A 26413-nucleotide genomic window follows, 5' to 3' on the forward strand; every position below is an offset into this window, starting at 1 on the left:
TGCAAGAAATGAACAAAACGTGCTGCTTGTGTACAGAAAATGTTTTTTACTCGAACACAAATAACATTACTATTCTTGGCAGCGGTACATGACACCATTGACCTATTTCAACAAGTTTCTGAAATGTATGAAATATAGATAATTTTCCATGCTTCCGAGTTGAGTGTCCGTGTGGTGACGTCAGAGATACTGTTTTGGGTCAGGGAATGGCTTTTGAATCCGACCGTCAGGTGGGATTTTTACTCGACACCCTTCATGAAGTCCAAGAACTCTGTTGGTATTAAAAACATGCATTTCAGTTGTCGAAATTGGTCATTTTCTAGTAAATATTCACAAATGTACCATGTTTTGAGTGTTTTGCTGCTTGCGTTTACCGTCGTAATCGATCTTGCCGTCGTTGTTCTTGTCTCCGTCCTTCATGAGTTCCTCAATGTCGTCCTCAGTGATGGCCTCACCTGTCGACTCCAGCATGTTCTTCAGCTCATCTAAATCAATGTAACCATCTCCATTCCTTAAAGAGACAACAATAAAGCGTGTTTAGTATAACAACTTATTTTAGATATGATGTAATACACTATAATATGCTTTGGGAAAAATGGACCATACTTATCAAACATGCGGAAAACCTCAGCCAGCTCCTCTTCTGATTTTCCTTTGCTCTCCTCTTTCATACAGCGCACCATCATCACCAAGAACTCATCAAAGTCCACCGTCCCGCTTCCTACAAAGCACAGAGACCGCTCAGCAATGAAATCCCAATTCTTACCATAAACTACACGTGAATATGAATGATATCTTCATCTAATATCCGACATACCATCCTCATCTACTTCATCTACCATTTCCTGCAGCTCTTCTTGAGTGGGGTTCTGGCCCAGCATCCTCATCACCTTCCCCAACTCCTTAGTGCTGATGCAGCCATCCTCAGCATCCTGCACGAAGATGTCGAACGCAGCGCGAAACTCTGCCAGGTACAAAAGTCACACGTCAACAACACTCTTATAAAGAGAGATTGTGTTTAATCACAGTGCATGCAGTGATGTTTAAACTAACAGATTAGAAAGAGAAACTCACCATTTTTCTGTTCTTCTGTCAAGTTCTCCACCTATTAGGTGTAAGAGAGAGCTCAAAAACTTTGCTCCAGTTGACTTTGAACTAAAAATACAATATGTGGTAAGACTATATAGCATGTTATTCGTCAGAGACTGACCAAGGTCTATTCTTTACAGGAATGACAGCTGTCACTCGCTTAAAGTTCTTCAGACACCAGACACCATCTGCCCCATTGTTAAATGCTTTAGTCTCAGTGTCTATGACCCTTCACTATTTCACCAGCTATTGTGGGGTATGCTAAACCGAAACTTTTCAATTATTTTGTTGAGTTCATTTATTGAACAAATTCATTTCGATGGTGTGTTGTGTGCTATATACCCTTAAAAAGGCACCAAATTGCAGCTGTCCCATTTCCATTTATTGATTTAACCTTGAGTGCTAAATAGCCTGACAGTGCACTGATTGATTTCTCTGGCAGATTATTAATTATAATGTTGAAATATGTCATTTACAGAGGAAGGAAATGGTCAAGGACAGGTTAACTGTCAAATTAACAATTATTAATTTATCATTTAGCTGATGCTTTCATACAAAAACACATATGGGACTCTTTATTACAGGGTCACTCTCCTTTCAGGCAGCTTGAGACGTAATAAAATGCTGATAATTATTGCATTCGCAACTTACCGCTGCTTTATATACATCATCCATGGCTGTCCTGGATTAGGGGTTTTCTTTTTGAAATTGTCTGTAAACTCCTCACAGGTAATCCAGCACTGATGCCCTGTCACCCAGCACTCCTCTCTTCACGTCAGACACAGGACGAAGAGTCCCAGGGCCACCTGCCTTGGCCTTTATGGCTGGAATGGATGGCTTAGAAAAGACAAAGCCTTTTGTCACTCCCCTTCCCTATCTGAGAGAGCGAGGGATGGGTGAAAAAGGAAAGGGGTTAGGGATGGTATGGGCTATAAATAGAGGAGGAATGTCAGAGACAACAGGCAGGAGAACTCGAGTTATGACAATAAGTCCTTGGCACTGGTCTCCCAGGCAGCCTGCGCAACAACCCCATATCAAGTTCTAAACTTATCCAACGGTCACCTGCATTTGCCAATCATTGTTGAGAAGCATCACGACTCCATTCTTGTGGCAGGCACTACTAAATGACTAATCAAAGAAGCCAAGGGCACTTCTTATTATTAAATCTATCTTAACCAATGTTTGGGTTTGTTGAGGGTGTGGGTCCTTTAAAGAAATCTTTAGATCACCTTAATTCATGCTGGACAACATGATCATCAGATTTTACACAAACTAGTGGAGTTCATGAATTTCAGTTTTTAAATTTTGTGTCTAATGCAATTTGCGATTAACTAATGCAAAAAAGAAGCACTTTAACTAAAGGTCTCAGACTTTTGGACCCTATATACAGTATATTCAAATAATCTCTGATAGTTGAACCCATAAATTATTTTTCTATTGTCCGTTGTAGATAAAAAAGTAATATGCTTTTGACTAAATGAACCATTTTAAATGTAATTCTGAATGAAAGACATCTAATTATTCAAGTCCTAAGGTTAGTGATATGTAAACAGCTGCTTCACTGTGGCATCCATGCACCACAAGTCCACCTTTATTTCTATAATTAAATCCAGACAAGTGAACCCAGCAGTCAAGTCACGTCTTGTGCCTGAGCTGCTTAAAAACATATAAACTTATTTTGTGAATTATTACATTGGTCCTTCTGTTTCTTTTCTTTCTTTTTTTCCCCTCTTCATCATTCTCTACAAATCAGTCAGTATTTTATGTCAAAATTAGACAGCAACAGTGTCATTTAGGCCACAAGACAACCAGCATGAAAGACTAATGGCACCGGAGCTGACATCACAATGATACGCTATGCTATTCTGGATTCCTCTGGCCTAAATAAAGAACCACCAACTAGCCATGAACCTTCCCTTAAAAGACTCTCAGAGTAGGAGATTACAAAGTACATGCCCATACAATTCATTCACAAATAGTGTAATTTCATAAGAAGTATGAAAGTGTAATCTTGTTCATTTATCCAAACATTTGCTGTGTTAGGGGAAGCTCTTCTTGTTTTCACTTGGGAAGTCTAGCTAATGATATGATGTTGGTTCTCTCTTTCTCTGCCCACGTTCTCTGCAGCTTTCTCCACGGCCAGCATACATCCTGAGAACATGTAACAACTGAGACACTGACCTGTTCAGAAGGTGTGTGTGGAGCAATGAGGACACAGGAGTTGGACACTGGACAGGTCAGCACAACACACATTCGTGACTCACTATGGACAGACATTTGTACGAAGAACAGCAGTCTGCCAAAGTGGTTTTGCCAGATAGCGTAAAATTACAAGATACTGTCTCACTCTTACCCACTGTTTGTTTGGACAGAAATACAGGGTCATCCATTTTAAAATGGTACTTAAAGAAGAAGAGATTCAGGGACTTTGGTTGTGTTGGGAGAAGTTTAGAAAAAGCCTAAATTTTGTGACAAATTTATTCCAAGTAACTTTAGAACAGGCATACTCAGTTACTAAAATGAATTAAATGAAAACTAATAAATAGTCTATAATTTTAGTATATATATATATATATATATATATATATATATATATATATATATATATATATATATATATAATATATAATCCTCCTGAGACCCAAGCATAGACTTTTGTCTCCCTCTCCTTGGACTTTAAATGTGACTGACATTGATTGAATAATCAAATTTTGCACGTTTAAGGAAATATGATATTTTGTAATTATGGTTTAAATCTGACTAGTTTTCAAATTGTTATAAATCAACATCTCAGGAAATTGTTACGGGGTTTGAAATCTGAATATGACTTTCTTTTACAAAACAGGATGTCAATTTCATACGTCCACTATAGTGGACATCAAGGTCATATAATGCCACTTTTACAAGATGTCACCAGAGTGTGTATGTGAAGTTTTAGCTCAAAATACCCCACGGATCATTTTTTATAGCATGTTAAATTTGTCACTTTTTGACCACTCAGTTTTTGTGTGTGTCCCTTTAAATGCAAATGAGCTGCTGCTCCTACGAAGAGTTTCAATAGCTTTTGTTAGCACTATAGGTTAGCAGCACATAGCATTAGCAACACCGATTACCTCACAAAGACTCACTGAAAATGTCAGAAACTGTTCAGCCTTTTATGTTCAAACCAAAGTCGGACAATGATGGAGACACTCAAGAAGAAGTGACAACATTTTGAATGCAACAGGCCGTTTCTGAATGGTTAGTTGATGAATTTATGTAGCTGATGTGGAGTTAACTATCTTAAAGTCATTGATTAGCATATTCTGTCATGATAATCTATAAATCGCTGATGTGAGAACTGTTGTGAGATGCTTACAGAGCCAGAGAATATATGCTGCATGAAGATAGAACAGGTATAGTTTAGTTTAATTACGGTTATAGTTTATCACGTTGTCATCTTGTTTTTATGACATGCTATTGCATTTGTGTTGTACTGTATTGCAGTAACATGGCCTCACCCTCTTTGTTGCGTGTTCTTGGGGGAAGGGTTTATGTACATTTTAGGGTTAGTGATGTCACCAATCCAGGAAGAAGCTCGTTGTAGTCCTTAAACAGACAACTCTTTAAAATTAAAAATATCTCCCTTTGTTTTGAACTTTGAGTGTCCTAACTTTGCAGACATTGTTTATGCTCAAGCAGCAACATTACACACTAACTAAAAAAGTGAAATTGCAATGAACTACCTCTTTAAAGCATAAGCATTATATATCAGTATTCCTGTGAAATATTAGATATTCTTAAAATGTTGCCAATTATTAATCCCATTATTACAAATAATTTTTCATTACATGTTGCTGCAAGAACTCATTAATATGCAAATTAGATACAATGTATCATGCAACCCACTTAAACCCTGCACATAGCCTATTGCATAGAGTAAAATAGTATATCAAATGATTCTAATTCTATTCAAATAATTGTTATATCTTTCATAACATAGTTGAGAATCCTCTTTATACAATGTTTGGTTAAAGGAAATCCTGAAACCTAAAAATTGTTTGATGAATGAAAAAAAATCCATTGTTTTTGCCTATACATGTCTATTCATGACTTGTTATTTATTTATTTTATTTATTGACATAGCATAACATAACATATAAATAAAATATATTTTTATATAGTTATAGTTTATATAAAATATAGTTTTATCCATTTATTTCTTATGCTCCAAACAATGAAATGACTATAAAAAAAATAATACATATAAAAAATATTTATAAAAAATAATAATAAAAAAAAAGCCTTGTTCTCAGGAGGATGTGTGTGTGTGTGTGTGTGTGTGTGTGTATGTGTTTTGAGCATTTTAATTTTAAAAGAAATGGAATGTTTTTGTTTAATAGAATAAAGTTATAAAAAATAAGATAAAAAAAAAAGGTATGAAAATTTCTCAAGTGCACTTAAAAATATGCTTCCTATGTCAACAATCAGAGTTGTTGCCCGTTTTGTAGCCTGTGTTGTCTGAGCAAATTTAAACAGAGTTGCAAGGCAGTATCTCGCTCTGCAGTGATACTTTATGGAGTAAATGTAAATGCAAACAATCTCTCCCTATACAATGTGACCCTAAGAGCCTGTCTGTTTGTATGTGTGTGTGAGACATTCGACCAACCTTAACTCAGGCTTTTTTAAGCATCCTTCTGTCCTCCCCCACAGCCAGTTAGATTTCCCAAATCTCTGATTTCACACTAATGCTTGAAATAAAAAAGATACTGTGTATTATTTCGACACTGACGCCACACTTAAAATGTATAAATGTCATTGCATTAGAAAACAAAACATTAAACCCAATGGCATTTATTTTAAATAAAGCCCAAGAAATGCAGTCTAAGTATCAAACGCCTTTACATTCAGACATTTTAAATGTGACTTAGCCACTGTATATATATATATATATATATATATATATATATATATATATATATATATATCAGCCTGTAATCTCCATAAACAAGAGGAGTGTGTAGCTGTATGCTTTGAGAACACATTGCATTTGTCTGTATGCCTGTCTGCCTCCATGTGTTTGTTTTATGAGTTAGAGAACCATGTCTTTCTCTTTTGGCAAGGTCTTTTTCTTTTTCTTACATACGTGCTAATGGCAGAGTGCCAGGCAGGAACATGTTGTGGACGAGACATGGAGCCGGAGAGAGATCTCTGTACGGGTCAGTCAGGCTGTCGGGTTCACTGCCCTCTTGTTTGGATAACTCTCTCATTTGTCCATCTCAAGTGCTACAAGGTGTGAACACTGTGTCATTGTGGCATGATGTGACTGACATTGACCATAATCTCCCTGCCTCTCTTTCTCTCTCTCTCTTTGTCCCAACTCTAGTGTTTGTTGGCACAACCGTTGACTTTATAAGGAGGGGTTGATATTTTTGTGAACTCCTTGTACACGTACTGTGATCTCCTCCCTGTTTTCTTCTCCTCCTCCTCCTTCTCACTGCTGACTAAGAGAGAATTTAAGAGGGCAGCTGGAGGTGAGCCTGCAGGTACACAGTGAGCATCTGAACAGATCGGATCAGAACCATGCAGGCTTTTTTGGTGTTCTGCTTGTGCTTAGGAGTTTTAGTTGTGGACGGAGAAGCGCTGAATGATCTGGATTCGCCCATCACATTGTCACCTCATACTGATGTTTCATCCTCACATCATCCACCGGTGGATTCTTCTTCAGAATCAGCATCAGGTGAGTAGAGCAATAATTATAGTAATTATGATTTCAAGAGCAGTGGCACAGGATGAAATCTCAGGACTTGGTCAGGCAAAAAGTAAAAAGTTCATGGTGTCTGTTATACTTTTTCTTGTTCAAAGTAGTTTATTTAACTATAGTACTCAACATTTGAAGTGGATCAAAACCATTCATCAAAGTTGTCCTAAAACCTTCTTAGGACAACTTTAATTAACTTTTTTGATCCACTTCAAATGTTGACTACTGTAGTATGAACTCATTGAAATGTCTTTTAATGACACTTCATTTAAAATTGATGAATTATATTGTATTAGATAACAAAATATGAAAGCAAGTGCTATTTGCAAACAAATTATGGATTTTCACTGAGCTAACTTTACATTTCTGTGCCGTTTTTACAATTATTTGTTCTCAAGGTGATTTATTTTGAATTAGTTCTCCTCAAGTGACCGCAAGTGTAGTTAGTCACGTTAACTATGAATATGACCCACTAACATTTGACAACCTGAAAGAGTATAAACCATGTTTCTTTTCATTTTGAACATTGTATCTATTGTTTCAACATTTAAAGTCTCTTATGCTCACCAACGCTGCATTTATTTGATCAAAAATACTGTAAAAACAGTAATATTGTGAAATATAGTATTATTACAATATAAAATAAATGTTTTCTATATTAATACATTTGAAATGTAATTTATTCCTGTGATATCAAAGCTGAATTTTCAGCATCATTACTCCAGTCTTCAGTGTCACACGATCCTTCAGAAATCATTCTAATATGCTGATTTGATAGAGAAACATTTCTTATTATTATCAATGTTGAAAGCATCTGTGCTTTTTGTGGAAACTATAATAATTTTTTTTTTTAGGATTCTTAGAAGACTAGAAAGTTCAAAAGAACAGCATTTATTTGAAACAATTTTTTTTTCTGTAACAACGTAAATGTTTTTACTATCACTTTTGATCAATTTAGTGCATTCTTGCTGAATAAAAGTATTAGTTTCTTTAAAAAAAATTGAATTGTGTTGAATCATGGCTGAATTTGCAGGTGAAAAGAGAGCCAATCAAGCACAAAGTACGAGGCAATCGAGCGACACTGCCACAGATACAAAGGTGAGACTGTATTTCTGCAGTCAAAACATCACTATCCTGGTTTCTTACATCAAATAGTGTGATGAAATAAATAGAAAACAGTAAATATTGAATTCATGTCCCATAGTAATGCTTGTTTGCTGCACAAGCTGCTACTGTTGTTACAGTGGAACAAGTATGTGTATTCTGGCAGTCCAAGATCGCACGACCATACCATAAATGCTAATTATAAGCCTATTTTTGCTTCCCGTCTTAATGTTCAACCTCTCATTTTCCACCTCCTTTATTCCTGTCTGTGCTATTTGTCCACTATATTTAGTTTGTTTAGTTTGTTCAGCATGTTTCTGGTCATTCCTGTGTCACTAATGGGCTCGATTCCTGCCATGTTCCCTCTGTGTCCCTCCAGTCAGCTATGGGGCGAACTGAGGCCGTGTGGGTGGAGCTCAATGCTGTGTTGGAGAGATGGGGTGGGGTAGCAGGGAAACTAAACGCAATCTTGAGGGAACTCAACGAGGAAAAAAAACGCCTTATGGACCAAGGGGAAGAGCAGAAAGCAAAGAAAAAGGAAGAGGATGAAGATGAAGATGAGGAAGATGATGATGAGGAAGAAGAAGAAGAAGAAGAGGAGGAGGAAGAAGAAGAGGAGGAAGAGGAAAATGAAGAAGAGGAAGCAGAAGAGGAGGAGAATGATGCCTCTAACAGCACCCTGACCCGAGATGGATTCATAGACTCATTACCAGAAGGCTGCCAATATGGAGAAACTAGAATTTCCTGCAAGCAGATTGGCTTGTCCCACCTGCCTGTCATCACGAACCTGGAAGTCACCATACTTGAACTGCCTGGTAAGGTCTGGACAAGCTGAAAGATCCAACATAAGTATATGGATCTCTGAGACACTCTATAATTTATGTCGGCTGTGTCTTGTAATAAGCCCAGCCGTTTAGCGTTTTAACCAATGTGCTGTCTCAACAGGGAATAACTTAACAAGAATTCCTTCCCGTGGTTTTTCTGGACTGCCAGATCTTGAAGAGCTTGACCTAAGTATGAACATGCTGGACGACTCCTCTTTCGACCTAAGTCTCTTTATGGTACTGCCATTTCTTTATCCCTGTAATTACACCAGTTATATACATCTATAATCCTTAAAGTTTAAGTACTGTACATGTCTACATCAAATCTAAAAAAAAAAAAAAAAGTCAGGATTTTTAAGAACATACAAATTAAAAACACAAAGTTTCAAATTATAACTGCTAAATATATGTCGGGCCTAGATAAGTCCGGATTTCCCACTGGGAGACCTTGAGAAGTGACCAAACACACCACTCCCAAAGCAAACCCAGCTCCATGAAAATAGGAACTCTGACCAATGGAAAATGGCACTGTCTTCTTTGGACTGTCTATGCAATGTTAGTGAAATTAGCATGAAGAGTAAATGTTCCTTTGAGTAGGGAAACAAGTGCACAATTTACAGTGGCAATTTATGACATTTAATGTATGAAAAATAATACAAGCCCAGTAGTCTGGGGCAGCACGGTGTGAAATACCTGTCTTAACATTAAAATAATTTAACCAACATGCAAAATTGAGGCTTTTCATTTGGTCGTAGGCACAGTGGAAACTATTCACTAGACCCAAATCAGACAAGTCCCAAGTTGAAAAGTGTGTTTTTTTTTTTTCTTCTGCTTTTTTAACAGAATCTGACAAAGCTGAAAAGTCTGAAACTTGACGGCAATGAGCTTACAACAATTCCACGCTTGCCATCTTCTTTGGAGGATCTAAAGATAAACAGCAATAAAATAAACCAACTGGCTTCACACAGCTTCAAAGGTTTGTGCTGTTTTCATGCCAGCTGCACAAACATGAGTTTACTCCTGGCTTTGGTATGGATTTATGTAAGTTTAGATGTAGAAACATTATTATGAGGAACGTCAGAGTTCTTCTTTAGTCATTTTTTGTCAGTTTACAGATAAAGAACTGAATAGTACTTTTAGATAATATGTTTAAAATAATGTGCACTCACAGGAGATTGTTTTATTGTACATGGAGTGAGTCGTTAAGATCACATGACCAGGCCAATATTACTTGCTTTATTGTAGTAACTTTCACTTTTGCTCAGAAGATATACCTAAATTAGTCTGCTAATAGGTCATTAGTACAAATAATTTTGCTTCTGCTTTTGCGTGAGGTCACATCCACACCGCTAGGTGTCAGTATAAGTCCAGGACAGCTCAAAATAAACAAAAATTATTGAAACAACTAATAACATTTAATTTTTTTCTAGGCTTGGCTAATCTACAAGTCTTAGAACTGACAGGAAACATCCTCTATGAGGGCAGTATTGCACCCTGGGCTTTCAAACCTCTGAAGGCACTTAAATATTTACGACTGGATAAAAACAGATTCAGTTCCATTCCAGCGGGATTACCCCCGTCTTTAGAGGTCAGTTCTGTAATCCAGCCAATGTTTCAGTCACTTGCTTCTCTGTATAAGTTTAGGGATTTTGTATTTTGATTGGTTTTGGTGTATTTGCAGGACTTAAGGTTGCAGGAAAATCAAATAGTGGAGGTGCAAGACAGGCTTCTGGATAAGTGTGTCCACCTGAAGGTGTTAGATCTCAGTCACAACCTCCTGAAAGAGAACAGCATCTACCCTCAGGCTTGGATCAAACTGCCGTGAGTCTCACATGCACATTTTTATACTTTATTAATACACATTATTATAGGTTTAGATTTATCACTCGAGGAATGGCAACCTGCTTCAACATTTTTTAGTGCATTATAAATTGTATAAAATATATATTGATATATTTATATTATTATACAAAATATTTTATAAAACATATATTTAATATAAATTGTCAAAATTTATCAAATTGATTTAATTGTTTCCATAAAAAATTCATATATATATACAGAGTTCCAGTGCAAGTTTTTCATAAATAGTGAAAAAAATCTATATTTTTATATAAAATATTTAATATAATATATTGTTATAATTTTTAAATGTATATAAATATATGAAATATAATTGTAACTGCTAAATATATTTATATATTTAACCATTTTATAAAATGTATTTAAATATGAAATGTATAAATGGTTCCTTGGCATTTTCCTTGTTAGCCACTAGATGGTGCACAAACACCACACTGAGAGCAGTCTAACCCGCCCTGTTGCTAAATGTGTTGGTAGAACACACTTCCTGTGCGTTCGTCATCATCAGAATCATTTGAAGGACGGTGATCATTTACTCTGGCCCTGCTGTCATCCTGCATCTGCCTCATAGTTTCCGGAGACCATGGTAGATGTGCTTCTCCAAGGTCTGGCATCACTCATCCTCAGGAGTGTATTATACGGGAGGCAGAAGTGACAGAGTGCTCACTCATCACTCACTCTGCCCTTTGCCCTGTCAAACACACTGAGAGATGGGGTGAAGTTAAAAAAAACAAGCCAGAGAACATACTTACCATGTCCCAGTTTTTTGGAAATCCGAACTTAATTCCATGACAGGGCTCCAGACACCATTGGCTCCTATAGGGGGGAAAAAAACAGGCGCCAGATAATTTTTTTAAGAACTTAAATTTTTAAATCACTTACTTTTAGTCTTCCTGTTGTGTTTATATATATCTCCCCTTTACAGTTTGGCATTTTCATATTTTTTATTTTTCTGGGAAATGAATGTCACTATTTATACTATTATAGTTTTTGTTAATATTTTGAATCCAATTAGATTTTTATAGAATCTAATTAAAAGTTTTAATATTTTGTTTTGTTTTGTTTTTATTTTTGGTTGTTTTTAAACATGGCTGTTTAGTTTTTATAAATTTTTATTTCAGTATTAACATTTATTTCAAGCAATGAAAAAAAAAGTTTTTTTAATGGTTCTACTATAATCTTTATATTGAATAATATGTGTCAAATAATGTTCTTAGTGTTTCCTTCCTGAAGCTACAACAGTTTACTTTGAATCAAATTAAAATATATATAAATATATGGAAATAAATATATAAATATATTAAATTTGGTTTGTGCAACCAAATAAAAATCAGGGGGAGTTGATATACATATGACTGTGATTAATGAACAAGCCAAAATACAGCAGGACTCTTATTTTGAAATGCCTGTGCTTTCCTTTTGCTGCTCATTCAAGTTCAGATGAGGAAGATAAAAAAACAATATGAATAATATAAAGTAAACTTTGTCATAATTGATCAGCATTAGAATAATGTGCGCTAATCATTGATTGCGAGCTGCTCTGAAGCACTGTTGCGAGAGCCTGAAGAATGTGCAACAACGCCATCTTTTGACTTTAAGGCAAGCGACAACACAATGCTTTTAGCAAATAACAATTTTACAGCCATAACGTGATTTTGTATTGTCGCCAATGGCAACCCAAGCAAAAATATCACTCGCAAATTAATATTTTTAGTCGCAAATGCGACCGTTTTAGGCGCAGTCTGGAGCCCTGCATGAGTAATAAAGACTTTATCTAGGATTGTACTTGGAAGATTTCTACTCAGTTTTGTAATTAAGCGTAAGCTCACTCATGGATAACAGTTTGCACTTGTATTGTGGTGAAAGCAGATGTTTGGCTGGCCGCTGATCAGCCAAATGAAGCGGTTAACAGCACTGGTTATGGCTTGGCTGTGTGACGGTGAATGTGTGGGGTATGATTCATAGAGGGGTGACTGTGATGCTCAAGCATTCCTGCTGAGAAATATTTTGTGGATTTCTATGAGTTGCCAAAGTACAGATATATATACAATGAAGCTTTCAAGCTTCTAAAATGACACAAAAGCACCATAACATTATCATAAAAGTAGCCTTTGACTTATATTCCAAGTCTTCCAAAGTCATACAATAGCTTTTTTGTGAGAAACAGACCAAAATGTCGGCATACGGCAAAATGAGGCCTTTCATTACAACTTTCTCTGCTTCGTAAGCTTTTTGTCTTTTCCATTCCCGCTCTCACACTGACTCTCATACCGTCAGCAAATCATACTAATACATTATTCAGCTCTAACATCTTTTACTCATTTTCTTTTCTTGCGAATTGCAAGTCTTTTTGAAACAGTGCCATTCAAAGTGGGAATAGAAGGAATTTCGCTTTCACTCTCATCAACATCTGCATTATCATTGGAACTGTTGCCAACTGTTTGCTTTCCAGCTGCTTTTTTAAGGTAACCTGTTATTAGCAGCAGTGAGTGTAAGTAAGCTTTGATCAGCCATCAGCTCAAATATACAGGCTCTTTATTTTAAAAATAACGTTATAGTGTAGCCAAATTGTGCTGTTAGATGTGTGTGTGCAGTCACGTGTATGAGCCTCTGATTTATCCAAACACTGCAGCACCGTACTATTATCTCTGCACAAATCTGTGAACCTCCTCGAGATAAGGCAGGTCTTTTAATGTCTACTTCAATTTCTTCAGCCTTTATGAGTGCCTGTCAGCCCAAATAATGTCTATAACGGCACCATGGACCCAGTGTAAATACCACTAAATCCCAGCTCCATCAACACCTCCTCACCACTCCATTTCTCAAACTTTCGCTCATGTAGCAACCCAGCCACATACAGTATATACACATAAATAAAGATGTAGCCATGATGATATTTTCCTGAAGCCTCTTTGTGATCAGTCATTTCCAGCTGTGATCAGAGATTTTCTAGAAGAGATGATTAGCTTAGAATTTGGTCCAAAGATGACAAATTGTGTACTTCTTTGGGGATCTGTGCCAGAATTGCCATTGAAATTATTGAGAACAAGCTATTACAGACCCCCTGCATATAAACAAAGGCCCCTCCTTTAAATAAACTCTTTTGTACATTTCTGCATTTGCACTTCTGCTCTAGCTTCTGTTCTACTCTGGGTTGTGTGCCATTCATAATTGAATTGAGTATGCCCAATTTAATTCCTGAATTTTAATTAAATTGCAAACAGGGTGCAGAATTGCAATTTGAATTGAAATGTAAGAAAGAATTTAAATGAACTGAAATCCAAAGAAATTCAGAACAGTAAAGTTATTTAAGGTTTGAAGGTTTAAAGACCTCAGAAGAAAAAAAAACAATAGATTTGAAATGCCACCAATAAAACTTGCATTTAGTTCACATTTCATCATATTTTCATACATTATATAAATTAAATTAACTTGCAGACGAGGGTCCCAAAATGAACTGCGTTGATTTTGAATTTGCAATTCAGTAAATTCCTTTTCCTGCCATTTCATTTCAAATTCCAATTCAGTGAAGCTGATGGCTCCTGTATGAGAAATTCTGATTTCCCTCATTTGTAAATCACCTTGGATAAAAGCCCCTGATAAACACTTAAAGGGAAAGTTCACCCCAAAAATGAAAATTGTCATCAGTTCCTCACCCTCATGTCATTCCAAACCCATAAGACTTTTGTTCCTCTTTGAAACAAAATTAAAGGATTAGTTAGTTCACTTTCAAATGAAAATTAGCCCAAGTTTTACTCACCCTCAAACCATCCTAGGTGTAAATGACTTTCTTCTTTCTGGTTAACACAATCTGAGAAATATTAAAGGTCCCGTTCTTCGTGATCCCATGTTTCAAACTTTAGTTAGTGTGTAATGTTGTTGTTAGAGTATAAATAAAATCTGTAAAATTTTAAAGCTCAAAGTTCAATGCCAAGCGAGATATTTTATTTAACTGAAGTCGCCTACATCGAACGGCCAGTTTGGACTACATCCCTCTACCTCCTTCTTTAATGACGTCACTAAAACAGTTTTTTGACTAACCTCCGCCCACAGAAATACACAAAAAAGAGCGGAGAAGAGAGTGTGTTTGTCGCCATGTTGTCGAAACGTGTTATTTTCATCCCGCAGTCCAATCACCTTTGTTTGGCCTTCCCAGGGACGCTGTACTTAGAGATCAATGGTTACAATTTATTGCTTAACTCGGTTACCGAAAATTATAATTGTGGTATCCTTACTGCAATAGTTAATGTTGGACTGCAGTGCACATAATGGCCACAAGAGGGGACTATGTTTATGTATATGGCTGTTTTCCGTATGAGGTACTCTTCTGAGTGAGTGCTAACGTTGTACATTTTCTGTCGCTGCTTGTGGAGATTAAAGAGTTCAGTCTCTCGGGAATTATTGTCTTTTGTGTTCATTCGGCACAACACCACAATAATCCACATGTAAAACTATGTGCAGCACACGTTATGGTAAGAGGCTTGACCTTTCCGGGTAAGGAGCGCTTCAGTATTACATTTACAAAGAAAGTGGAAAACTCTCGCAGTTCAAAAAGCTTACACCTTCCCTATTCAACTTACGGATACGAACTTACTAGCGCCGCTAGTTTACACTTTCTTTGTAACTTGCCGAAGCTAGATATTTTACTTCATAACTTGTTAAATATGGATTTTTATTTATTTATTTATTTTTTTACACAAACGCATCATTTAGCTTCAGAAGGCCTTTATTAACCCATCCCCACCTCCCCCGGAGCTGTGTGGAATAGGTTTATGATGGATGGAGACACTTTCTTCAGCTCATACATTTGGTAACTGCCATTATAAAGCTCGGATGCGTCATTCAGAAAGAAGAAAGTCATATACACCTAGGATGGCTTGAGGGTGAGTAAAGCTTGGGGTAATTTTCATTTGAAAGTGAACTAATCCTTTAAAGATAAACCTGAGAGATTTCTGTTTCTCAATTGAAAGTCAATGCAACTAAAACTTTGAAGATCCAAAAAACAAATCCATATGAATGAAGCAGTTTAATCCAAATGCTTTATATGATGAACAGATTTAATTTAGGCTTTTATTCACATATAAATCATGATCAGCAAACATACATAGAGCACTCAAAAATGGTAAACACAGAAGCTTAAACATGTATGTGTGACGCACATGAGCCAGTGAGGTTTGTTCTAGCTTGTGATGCATACATGTTTAACACATGACAGATTGATGACCGATTATTCCTTTTTGGGTGAACTAACCCTTTGAACATTGTGTGTATAGCCTTTCCTAACTTCCTTGAGCTTCGTCCTTCTCTTTTAAAATGACAGTGACGTGTGGCCAAGTATGGTGACCCATACTTGGAATTTGTGCTCTGCATTTCACCCATCCAAGTGCACACGCACATAGCAGTGAATATTGAACACACACCCGGAGCAGTGGGCAGCCATTTTTGTGAGTGATCGGGGATTAGGTGCCTTGCTCAAAGGCACCTCAGTTGTGGGTAATGGGAGTGGAAGAAAGTGCTGTTCATTCACCTCCGTTTCTTGACAGTACTGAGACTCGAATCCACGACCTTTGGGTTACAAGTCCGGCTGTAACCATTAGGCCACAACTACCATATAATTAAAGATTCAAGTGCCAGACCTATTAAATCTAATTACTGTTTTTAATTTCACTTAACAACCTTCATGGTATAATTCTCTTAGCTGCTAATGGGAGTCACAAGTTTCTTTAAAAGTGACAAAACTTCAATAAGCAGCCAAATGTCATGGGAATCTGTGCAACAGTGCTCTGTGTGTATGCTGGTGTGTTTATATAGGTGCACAATGTTTTTGTGTGTGTGCATTGACACCACATGCCCCCTGTCATCTGGAGGGTTGTTTTGGTTCTCGGGGTAAAGAACAGGGTGTGCTGGGAGAGGGCTCCTCTGCAGGCCAATGACCTGAGACTGAGGATTTTGATGGATGGCGAGGACAGTGTTGATGCGCTAGCTGGACTGAGCTTACGGGAATGAGGCAGGGGGGTGAGACAGAGGACACGCACTGCTTGTTTTCTCACACAGGGAGACAAAAACGCAAGTTAGTGCAGTTTCAACTAGAAGTGCACATTCTCATTTTATAATGAGTTATATAAAGTGCCTCTGCCTGAGGAGACAACCAAGAGCCAGCAGTTTTGAGGAGAGATATACACAAGTAGATGCTGTTCACTCTTAAAATGTAAAAAAATATTCAAAACCTGTCTTCTGAATCTGAAAAAGAACATGAATTTGCAAAGCCTCAGCTGGAGCTGGTTATCTCATTATAGTGCCCGAAAAGAAAGGGCTGAGTTTGGCTGAGCCTGGGTCTCCCGCATGCATGATATAACATGAGATCTAACGAAATGTGCTTCATCATGACAGTGGTCTTCCTGTCCCGCGTGCCAGGTTATGTAAGGGCGGTTGTGCAACGCTTGAATCGGTGTGCCTGTGGACATGTGGTGGCAGCCGTGCTCTTCTGCTTCTCATTATAGCAGTGCTCCCTGAGGATGCTCACCGTTGTTGGCTAGTCAGTGGGGGAGATCTGTGTGGAAACTACACAAATCTGACTAGGACATCAGAAGCCAATAATCCTGGAACTGCTTTATAATCCGAGGCTCTTATGTTCTTTAATTATGATTTGTTTACACATACACACACACATATAAAACGAAGGTTTTTAAAAGTGTAAAAAAACATAAGATATAATTAATTTAGAAGTTTTATTAAGTGTTAATGAGATTATGTGGTTTTTATAATCAGTTAACAGTACTTTTGTTTTGTTTTTTATTTATTTTTTTACAAGATGAACAAAGTTTGTCACCAAAAAAGTCATTCGGTTTAACCAAAATTTCGATTTTACTGAATGATGATATTTGTAAACAATGCTAACAGACTGATATCTAGCTAGTTAGCTTGCTAGCTAGCTGGCAAAAGGACCATCAAACATTTTATATTTAGTATAAGTTTTTAAAATATTACAACATTTTCCATGTTTTATAGCGGTTGTACCGAATGACCTGATGATGTTTCTGGACATGCGTATGAGCAAGTGAAAACATGAATTTTTCAAATAGTTAAAGGGATAGTTCACCCAAAAATGAAAATTTGATGTTTATCTGCTTACCCCCAGGGCATCCAAGATGTAGGTGACTTTTTTTCTTCAGTCGAACGCAAATTATGATTTTTAACTGCAACCGCTGCCGTCTGTCAGTCAAATAATAGCAGTGGATGGGAACTTCAACTATAACAGTAAATAAAACTTGCTTAGACAAATCAAAATTAAAACCTGCGGCTCGTGACGGCACATTAATGTCCTAAGACACGAAACGATGGGTTTGTGCGATAAACCGAACATTATTTATATAATTTTTACCTCTAATACACCACTATGTCCAACTTCGTTCAGCTTCCTGTTAGTGAGGTCAAAAAACGCGTTCTGTTGACGGAAGTGATGTCTCGCCCATATACTTCAATGAGCGCGAGACATCACTGCCGTTGTCAGAGCGCGATCAGACCACACTAGCCGGAAGCTGAACGCAGTTGGACATAGTGGTGTATTAGAGGTAAAAAATTATATAAATACTGTTCGGTTTCTCGCACAAACCGATCGTTTCGTGTCTTAGGACATTAATGTGCCGTCACGAGCCGCAGGTTTTAATTTTGATTTGTCTATGGAAGTTTTTTCGACTCTTATTGTTCAAGTTCCCAATCACTGCTATTATTTGACTGACAGACAGCAGCGGTTGCAGTTAAAAATCATAATTTGCGTTCGACTGAAGAAAAAAAGTCATCTACATCTTGGATGCCCTGGGGGTAAGCAGATAAACATCAAATTTTCATTTTTGGGTGAACTATCCCTTTAAGAGAGAGTTAGTTACTTTGCTTCATGACCATGTGGTCCTTTGCAGGTGTCTGAATGATGTTACATGATATTGACCGCATGTCTTGATTCAAAATGGTCCCTTTATATTGGTTACGCTGAATGACATCAATGAAATTCATTTTTCCTGACATTCTTTCTCATAAAAGTAATGACTTCAACAGATAATTTTAATACCATTTTGCACTATGTTGATATATGATGTTATAAAATCATGGCAGAATAAAAAATATATACATTTATTACATTTTAAGAAATTTTAATCACAACTGAAATGGCTGTATTGGTCTTTGGACGGTTAAACTGAATAATCTTTTGACACTTCAAAATCTTTAAAATACCTTTATACGAGCAAAATATAATTAAAAGAGATCTAGTTGTACTACCTTATATACTTTGGATGTTATATCTTTGTTTTTTATTATTATTAAGGCCTTTGGACAGAAAGATGACCCATCACGTCATTGACCCACATATACAGTTGAGCTCAAAAGTTTACATAACCCTTGCAGAATCTTTGAAAATGTGAATAATTTTAACAAAATAAGAGAGATCATACAAAATGCATGTTATTTTTTATTTAGTACTGTCTTGAGTAAGATATTTTACATAAATGATGTTTACATATAATCCACAAGACAAAAAAAAATTGCTGAATTTATAAAAATGACCCTGTTTAAAAATTTATGAACCCTTGATTCTTAATACTGTGTGTGGTTACCTGGATGATCTATGACTGTTTTTTTTTTTTTTTTTTTTTTTGTGATGGTTGTTCATGAGTCTCTTGTTTGTCCTGAGCAGTTAAACTGAGCTCTGTTCTTCAGAAAAATCCTCCAGATTTTGCAGAATCTTAAGTTTTCGAGCATTTTTTGCATATTTAAACCCTTTCCAGCAGTGACTGAATGATTTTGAGATTCATCTTTTCACAATGAGGACAATTGAGGGACTCAAACTCAACTATTAAAAAGGTTCAAACATTCACTGGTGCTCCAGAAGGAAACACGATGCATTAACAGCCGGGGGGTGAAAACTTTTTGAATTTGAATATCGAGGTAAATTGTAATTTGTCTTCCAGGAAATGTGAAAATATCTTCTTTTGCTCCCGAAGGGAAGTACTAAATGAAAAATCTGATATTTAAACAAAATAAGAAAAATTTGGACTTCTTCATCCTGTTCAAAAGTTTTCACCCCCGGCTCTTAATGCATCGTGTTTCCTTCTGGAGCATCAGTGAATGTTTGAACTTTTTATAATTTTTGGGACCTGGAGGATTTTTCTGAAGAACAGAGCTCAGTTTAACTGCTCAGAACAAACAACAGACTCATGAACAACCATCACAAAAAAAAAAAAAAACAGTCATGGATCATCCAGGTAACCACACACAGAATTAAGAATCAAGGGTTCAAACTTTTAAACAGTTTTGATAAACTTTGTCTTGTGGACTATATGTAAACATCTGTTATGTAAAATATCTTACTTAGGACAGTACTAAATAAAAAATAACATGCATTTTGTATGATCCCTCTTATCTTGTTATAATTATTTACATTTTTACAGATTCTGCAAGGGGTATGTAAACTTTTGAGCTCAACTGTATATATAGTATATATTACATACATACATACATACATACATGTATATTTGTGTGTGTGTTGTGTGTCTGGCTGTAAATTATTGTGTTGGCTCTCTTGTGACAGTGGTCCACTGCACACATGCATAATAAAACATTTATGGATTTATTTAACAACCCAACTGTTGATGAAAATCTCCTAAAGAGAGGGAAAAAATTCCCTCTGCTTCTTAGCATTTACACTTATTTCCAAAGAACAGGAACGTCATGCACCTTTTTTTGAGGGGCACTAGTCCTTTGTGCCCTAGGCAAGACTGAGAATTTTTTCCCAAATTTCTGACACAGAGTTTAAGACAAACTCTTTTGCCTAAAATAATTATAAAACATAATTATTAATATATTTGGGGGGAAGACACAAAGAGAAACAATGAATGTGACACATTACTTAAAGCTGTTTTTGTTCAGTATTCAGTGGCTTTTTAAAACACAGGTTAGCTGATACCAATTATTGCTTTATTTTACTTAAATCTACAGCTAAACATAATAGCTCAGGGTTCCCACTGAAACTCTGTCAGCTACATACACTGTCAGAGATCCTTATTGATATTCAGTCTGCAACATCTACAGTCTCATCTCTCATCTCAAGGTCAGTATCAGAGCTTGTTGGGTGAATGAAAACCACATGGAGGTCAGTGTAGCTTTTGATGTAATAATAACCCTCGTTGCCATACGAGACCCTCCTCACTGCACTGGTGGACTGGGCAGCCGTCAGTGTTACGGAGGCAGAGGAAATGTGCTCCTGACTCCAGCTGAGACTAACATTGTAAACTTACACCAGCTGCCTCCTCCAGACCCCTCTTGAAAAACACAAAAGCCTCTCATACACTAACATTTCTTTCAAGACATTCTCTCTCGAACTCGAAACCCTTCACCCAAAAAACCCCCACAATGCATACACTCATTCTTGCTGCTCTGCTGCCTTTGTGCCTTCACAGAGCACACACACACTCAAATGCACTTAACCGAATATGACTCTCGGGCTTTTTTGGCTCTAGCTGTCTTGTGCTGGGTTAATGACCTGCCATGGGGCCCGTTCTCCGTGCAAACACAGCAGAATACTTCACAAGCTCCCTCAGCACTTGAGAGAAACTCTCTACATATGCTGCAACCAATGTACACTAACATCAAAACAATTCTAACACGGTTTACACAAATACAAGTTGTAAAGATCAGCTTGTACAAGCATGAATTCCCATGGTCCATGCTGGTTAGGACAAGTCTGCCTGGTAGATCAGCAAAGCATGGTCTTTCTGATTAAGCTGGTTGACTACTAGTGGTGGGGATTTTAGTTTCATCCTCATCTATTCACGAAAAAGATTTGTTCAGATTCATCCACTGATTGTGTCGATTGGTTTCTTCAGATTACATGTTAAATATTACCAAAGTCCCTTCAAGACAAGTCATTTCACTCGGCGGCCATCTTTGAAACGCCTCTCGGGCATCCTGGGCATCATGCAGCTCCTATCTCTTTGAATGGGGAAACATCAAATTCTCCAAAACTGTCCTCCAACCTTACGATTAAATTTCATATTTGAAATCACCAATGAAATCTAACAACAACCGACTCATAAATTTAGTTTCTAAACGCTCGAATCATGACAAAAAGCTGTATTTTTTTTCAGGCTGGATCAAGCTAATGCGCATGCGCAGACCTAAATGCGCGTCTCTTCGGAGTTTCTCTGTTTCTATAGAAACCGGTGATTCTAACGGCCGCTGAAGTGACGCGATGACTTTACCAGTCGGCGATTGGCTCTTGGCTTTAGAAGGCGGGACTTATTCCGCCATATTGTGCGTTACACTTTCTCCCATTCAAAACAATACGAGTGACACGTCTTGTGTTATTCTATAGTCTTTGATATTACATATTTAACAATATTTACATATTTATGGTTTTAGTTTTTGCTGTGGTATTGAAACTTGTGAAATTTCACTGGTATCTACAATATTGGTACCATAACAACTTTATTATATATATCATTATCATTAAATAAAATTACTCATATTGTGATTAGGGTTGCCAAATTACCGACTTCGTTACAAAGTCTGTGCTGAAACTTTAAAAATGTGATGATACCAGCATTTTTCCTAGCATTTTGAATGCTGTTGAGCAGATTCTTAAACACCTCTGATTGGCCAACAGATATGTCTGTGATTGGCTACAATGATCAATGCTTCAAAAACATGTTGTAAATTGACATCTTTGACGCTCTTCACCAAGTGCCTACACAGATGCACACAGGGGGGGAAATGCTGGTTTTGTCACATTTTTTAAATTTCATAGAAATTTTTTAAATTTTGACAACACTAATTGTGACATAAAATATTGGTCATATTGCCTACCGCTAATACACTTCATGATGTAAAACCACACCTCTGTCTGTCTGTTTCCTCAGGAAGCTGGAAGCTCTTGACCTGTCCCATAACCAGATGGCAGTGGTGCCCACAGATCTGCCCAGGGCCTTGCGCCAACTCTCCCTGCAGCACAATCACATTCACTCCATTCCTCCATACTCATTGAGTCACCTCCGCCCAGGCTTACAGTCCCTACGCCTCTCCCACAACCTGTTGGAAGAGCACGGGGTGCTGGGGAAGTCATTTCGTGGCGTTTATCAAACACTGGTAGAGTTACACTTGGACAACAACAGGTTTGAGAGGGTGCCCAACAATATGCGGCACTTCAAGAACCTCCAGCTACTGCGTCTAGACCACAACCGTATAAGGTATGTACAGTACACTTAAGCTGTGATCCTTACCTAGTGAGTTGCCTCACTGCCTACAGCCTACATATACTGCTACCTTCTAAGGCAGCATGTTATTGATTGGTAGTGTATACTTTGCAGTATTGACTAATGTATAATGCCATCTTAAGAAAATCGCAAAGCATTCTGGGATGCTTAATTCCCAAAAATACATACAATGCAAAGAACTTGTCCAAAATTAGGTATCTAAGAAGGCAGCATAATGATTAGAAAAATATTTGTTTATGGAGCACAGCTTGAATGCCTTAAAATGCTAATTGTCTCACTAATTTTTGGAACAAAACCATAGCGTTAAGCTGCTATATACCCATGGATACAGCCTTCATTTGTGAAACCTTCTGAACTTTATACCAATGATCACATCTAAACATCTACTTTGGCCTTTTATTTCTTGAAATCCTCATTCCCTTTAGATTTTTTCCCCACATGCTCAGACTCAGCTCAACTAATTTATTTTTTGATCTTCCTTTTCTTTAAACATTCTCTCTATTTTGATATCCACAGATTTGACTATTTCTTTTGTCTTAGTTTGCTTTTCAAAGGCTTGTTTGTACACGCAGATGAGATAGAGCAACCAAAATGACAGCTGATGCTCCAAGCTCAAGAGTGAGCTACGTGAACTGCAAAATATTTGTGTGCTTGCTTTGGGGTTCAGCCAGTAATTATGAAGATGCGTATTACTCTCTAAACCACTCTTCAGTCTTGAATGAATAAAGTCTAGAAATACTCTTCAGGATCGATCAGTAACTACACTGCAATCATTTTCTTAATCAGCATTCTTAAATTGTTTCTTGTCTTATTGCTTTTCTGATGTTTACATTTAAATAATTATATTTTTATTGCAAAACATTACAGAAATACTGATAAAATATGTACATTGCTGCAATTAAATGTTTGATAGTGAAACATATGTATGGCTTTGTGTTTTCAGCTCCGTTCCAGTGAAATCAATCTGTAAGGTTAAAAGGACGGAGGATTCTCCCCTGTCAGCTGTCCATTTAGAGTACAACTACATCAATGTGCAGAAAATCCATCGTGCTGCTTTCTCCTGCATTCGGGACCGCAGCAAGGTCATACTGGAGCCCCAGAGCCAAACACAGGGCTAGTGAACTTCTACAGAAACATCATCCTCTCACTTCACAGCCTTCCCTTCCCTGCCCCCGCTGTCAGTCATTCCCAGATTAAATACTGTAAACACCAGGTCCATTAGATCTATTAATAGTGTGCATGCTTGCTCTTGAAATGCACATTTGGGTCATGTTCAGCAACTTGTAGCATAAAATACATTATTTTGTTTCCTTTTGTATGTAATAAAAAACATTCTTCTTGTAATTTAATGTCACAAGCGGGATCAGAAACTCCCTGGCTCAGACAATTATTAATGGCTTTCTATCACAATATTCATTTATACTTTGGTGCATTTGCAAAGATTTTATTTTATATTTATAACTTTATTGTATTTTTCTGTCTTCATATTCTGATGTGACATTAAAACAAATTCATGTATAATACTTTAATATTAATTCATTAAAATGGTATTCAAATTCATTAAAATGATGTTTAATTTAACACACTAAGAAAAAGCAGTACACTAAGGCAAGGCAGGTCAAGAATGCAACAGATTTAGTATACTCCTACCTATGCAAATTAGAATCAGTTGGGTTAGTGCATGTTGTTAGGTTAGAAAAAAACTTACCCACCTCTGAATGCAAGTGTTGGACATCTCATGATAGAGCTCTCCCAAGACTTTCACAACAAGATTTTTGCCATACATAACAACGGTACTGGTTACAGAAGAATTTTCCAACTCCTAAATGTAAGCACCACTGGGGCCATTTTCCACAACTGAAAGGAACATCATTCCACCATCAACTGGCCATGCAAAGGAGCTCCTCGCAAGATTTCTGATCAGCGAGTCAGAAGGTTAGTCAGAAGAGTAGCCCAAGGACCACTCGGAAAGAGGTCCAGAAAGACTTGGAGGCAGCAGGTACAGTTTTCACAGAGAAAACAATAGGAAATGCACTCTACTGCCACAGAATGCACGCTCACCACGGAAAGCGCCATTACTGAAGAAAAGGCATGTTGAAGCTCGTTTGAAGTTTTTCCACCAACTATTAAATATAATTTCAGTTAATGTGTTCAATATTTTTTTCCTGAATCATTTCCCTTTATTACACATAGCTTTTTTTATGGATTGTAAAATTATGATTTCTTTCTCTGTTTAGATTTCTTAAGTTAATATCGATGGCTCTTCAAAATCGAAATTGCTGCATTGGAACTGTGTTTAATAAAAAATATGTTGACGTATTCAATACTTATTTTACGCCCTGTGTATGTATATGTATAAGGGTCAATGACGTGACGCCCCCTTTTTCTGTCCGGGTTAATTTTATTTTGCAGAAAAAAACTAAAAAATACATAAAAATTTCTCATCTACTTGTTATACCTTCTTCACATACTAAACCACTCTAACTTCTCCAAATTTTTACGTTTTTCATCATTGTTCTGCTATCCGAAGTGCCAAAACATCATATGGGGCGACCGTCCAGCCTTGACTTTTGTTAGGACAACTGGTTTAAAAACTGTTTAAATCAACTTAAATATATCCCTTTTCCTAGTTGGCATAATTTCAAACATGTTTTACATCCATTGACAAAACTATAAAGCATTTGCACATATATTTATACAAACGAATGTTGTCCGAATTAAGTTGATTCTATCCATATCATCCGGGGCGACCATCAACAAACCACAATTTTGGGACCTTTATTTTGAAAAAGTGAAGACCCCCTGGAAACAACTGTAAGGTAAATCAGTCTCTCTCATATAGTAAGAAAAAGCTGTTTTTTAACTGCTGTAATGTCGTAGTCACTTTTGGTCAACATGTGGGGCAACCACCCCAAAACTGTGAATTATAATGTAATTATTTGTATATTTTATCTTTTTTTTTTTTTTTTAATTCAGCCATTTTCCATTCCTTTTATAGGGATAAACTTTTTTTTTTTTTTTTTTTTTTGTAGTACAATCCTACAGGAAAAATGTAAAAAATAAATAAAGAAAGAAAAAACTACACAATGACATTCTATGTATGTAAACAAGTTTTAATCTATTTTACCTATTTCCTAGATGGCACGATGGAACTCTGTACACTATTGTTTCAGCTACCAAAAAAGAAAGCATGAGGGGAAGATTCCATATGTGAAGTCAGAGTTATCAGAGAGGGAGAGGAATAATCTGAGAAACAAGTGGAAGGCTGCATCCAGAGGATACAGGGGGAGAAGAAAGATGGAGAAGGCAATGTTGGACCTGACACCTCAATCCATAGAGATCCAGCAGGTGTAGAAGGAGTGGAGGAGCAGCAAGAGAGTCCGGGGGGGGGCGGGGGGGGGGGGGTGTTGTGGTGGATGCTCCACCTCAAAATGAGGATTTCCATCCACAGATGTCCTCCACACCAGAGAGAAAAGATAGAGAAATTTTTATACCTTCTTATCATTTGGGGTGACAATATGTCATGTGGG

General features: G+C 36.9%; 2 protein-coding genes across 4 annotated transcripts; one reads left to right on the forward strand and one right to left on the reverse strand.

Moving 5' to 3' along the window:
* Window positions 1-26: 26 nt before the first annotated feature.
* tnnc1b (troponin C type 1b (slow)) lies at window positions 27-1958 on the reverse strand. The gene is made up of 6 exons (XM_067370868.1): window positions 1741-1958; window positions 1075-1105; window positions 818-964; window positions 607-721; window positions 375-511; window positions 27-271 (listed from the first exon to the last, which is right to left on the reverse strand). Exons 1-6 carry the CDS (start codon window positions 1762-1764, stop codon window positions 240-242), a joined length of 486 nt encoding a protein of 161 aa, XP_067226969.1. The 5' UTR covers window positions 1765-1958; the 3' UTR covers window positions 27-239.
* Window positions 1959-3197: 1239 nt separating this feature from the next.
* On the forward strand, window positions 3198-24994 carry si:dkey-32e6.6 (extracellular matrix protein 2). 3 transcript variants are annotated; one of them, XM_067371645.1, is made up of 11 exons: window positions 3201-3325; window positions 6228-6361; window positions 6455-6808; window positions 7863-7927; window positions 8313-8748; window positions 8879-8994; window positions 9601-9733; window positions 10188-10345; window positions 10439-10578; window positions 22530-22856; window positions 23827-24994. In XM_067371645.1, exons 3-11 carry the CDS (start codon window positions 6652-6654, stop codon window positions 23999-24001), a joined length of 1707 nt encoding a protein of 568 aa, XP_067227746.1. In that variant the 5' UTR covers window positions 3201-3325; window positions 6228-6361; window positions 6455-6651; the 3' UTR covers window positions 24002-24994. The 3 variants fall into 3 exon arrangements, with proteins under 3 accessions (XP_067227747.1, XP_067227746.1, XP_067227745.1); XM_067371644.1 differs by having other exon boundaries at window positions 6228-6287; XM_067371646.1 differs by lacking the exon at window positions 6228-6361 and having other exon boundaries at window positions 3198-3325.
* The last annotated feature ends 1419 nt before the right edge of the window (window positions 24995-26413 follow it).

This window comes from Chanodichthys erythropterus, chromosome 20 (genome assembly GCF_024489055.1).
Source record: "Chanodichthys erythropterus isolate Z2021 chromosome 20, ASM2448905v1, whole genome shotgun sequence".
Classification (NCBI taxonomy): Eukaryota; Metazoa; Chordata; class Actinopteri; order Cypriniformes; family Xenocyprididae; genus Chanodichthys; species Chanodichthys erythropterus.

Coding starts and splice junctions, on each gene's coding strand:
- si:dkey-32e6.6 (XM_067371646.1), top strand. CDS start 6,652: ATGCAGGCTTTTTTGGTGTTCTGCTTGTGCTTAGGAGTTTTAGTTGTG. Junction 7,928..8,312: donor ACACTGCCACAGATACAAAG/GTGAGACTGTAT, acceptor GTGTCCCTCCAG/TCAGCTATGGGGCGAACTGA. Junction 22,857..23,826: donor CTAGACCACAACCGTATAAG/GTATGTACAGTA, acceptor TTGTGTTTTCAG/CTCCGTTCCAGTGAAATCAA.
- tnnc1b (XM_067370868.1), bottom strand. CDS start 1,764: ATGGATGATGTATATAAAGCAGCG. Junction 722..817: donor AGATGAAGTAGATGAGGATG/GTATGTCGGATA, acceptor TGTGCTTTGTAG/GAAGCGGGACGGTGGACTTT. Junction 272..374: donor CGGCAAGATCGATTACGACG/GTAAACGCAAGC, acceptor TAATACCAACAG/AGTTCTTGGACTTCATGAAG.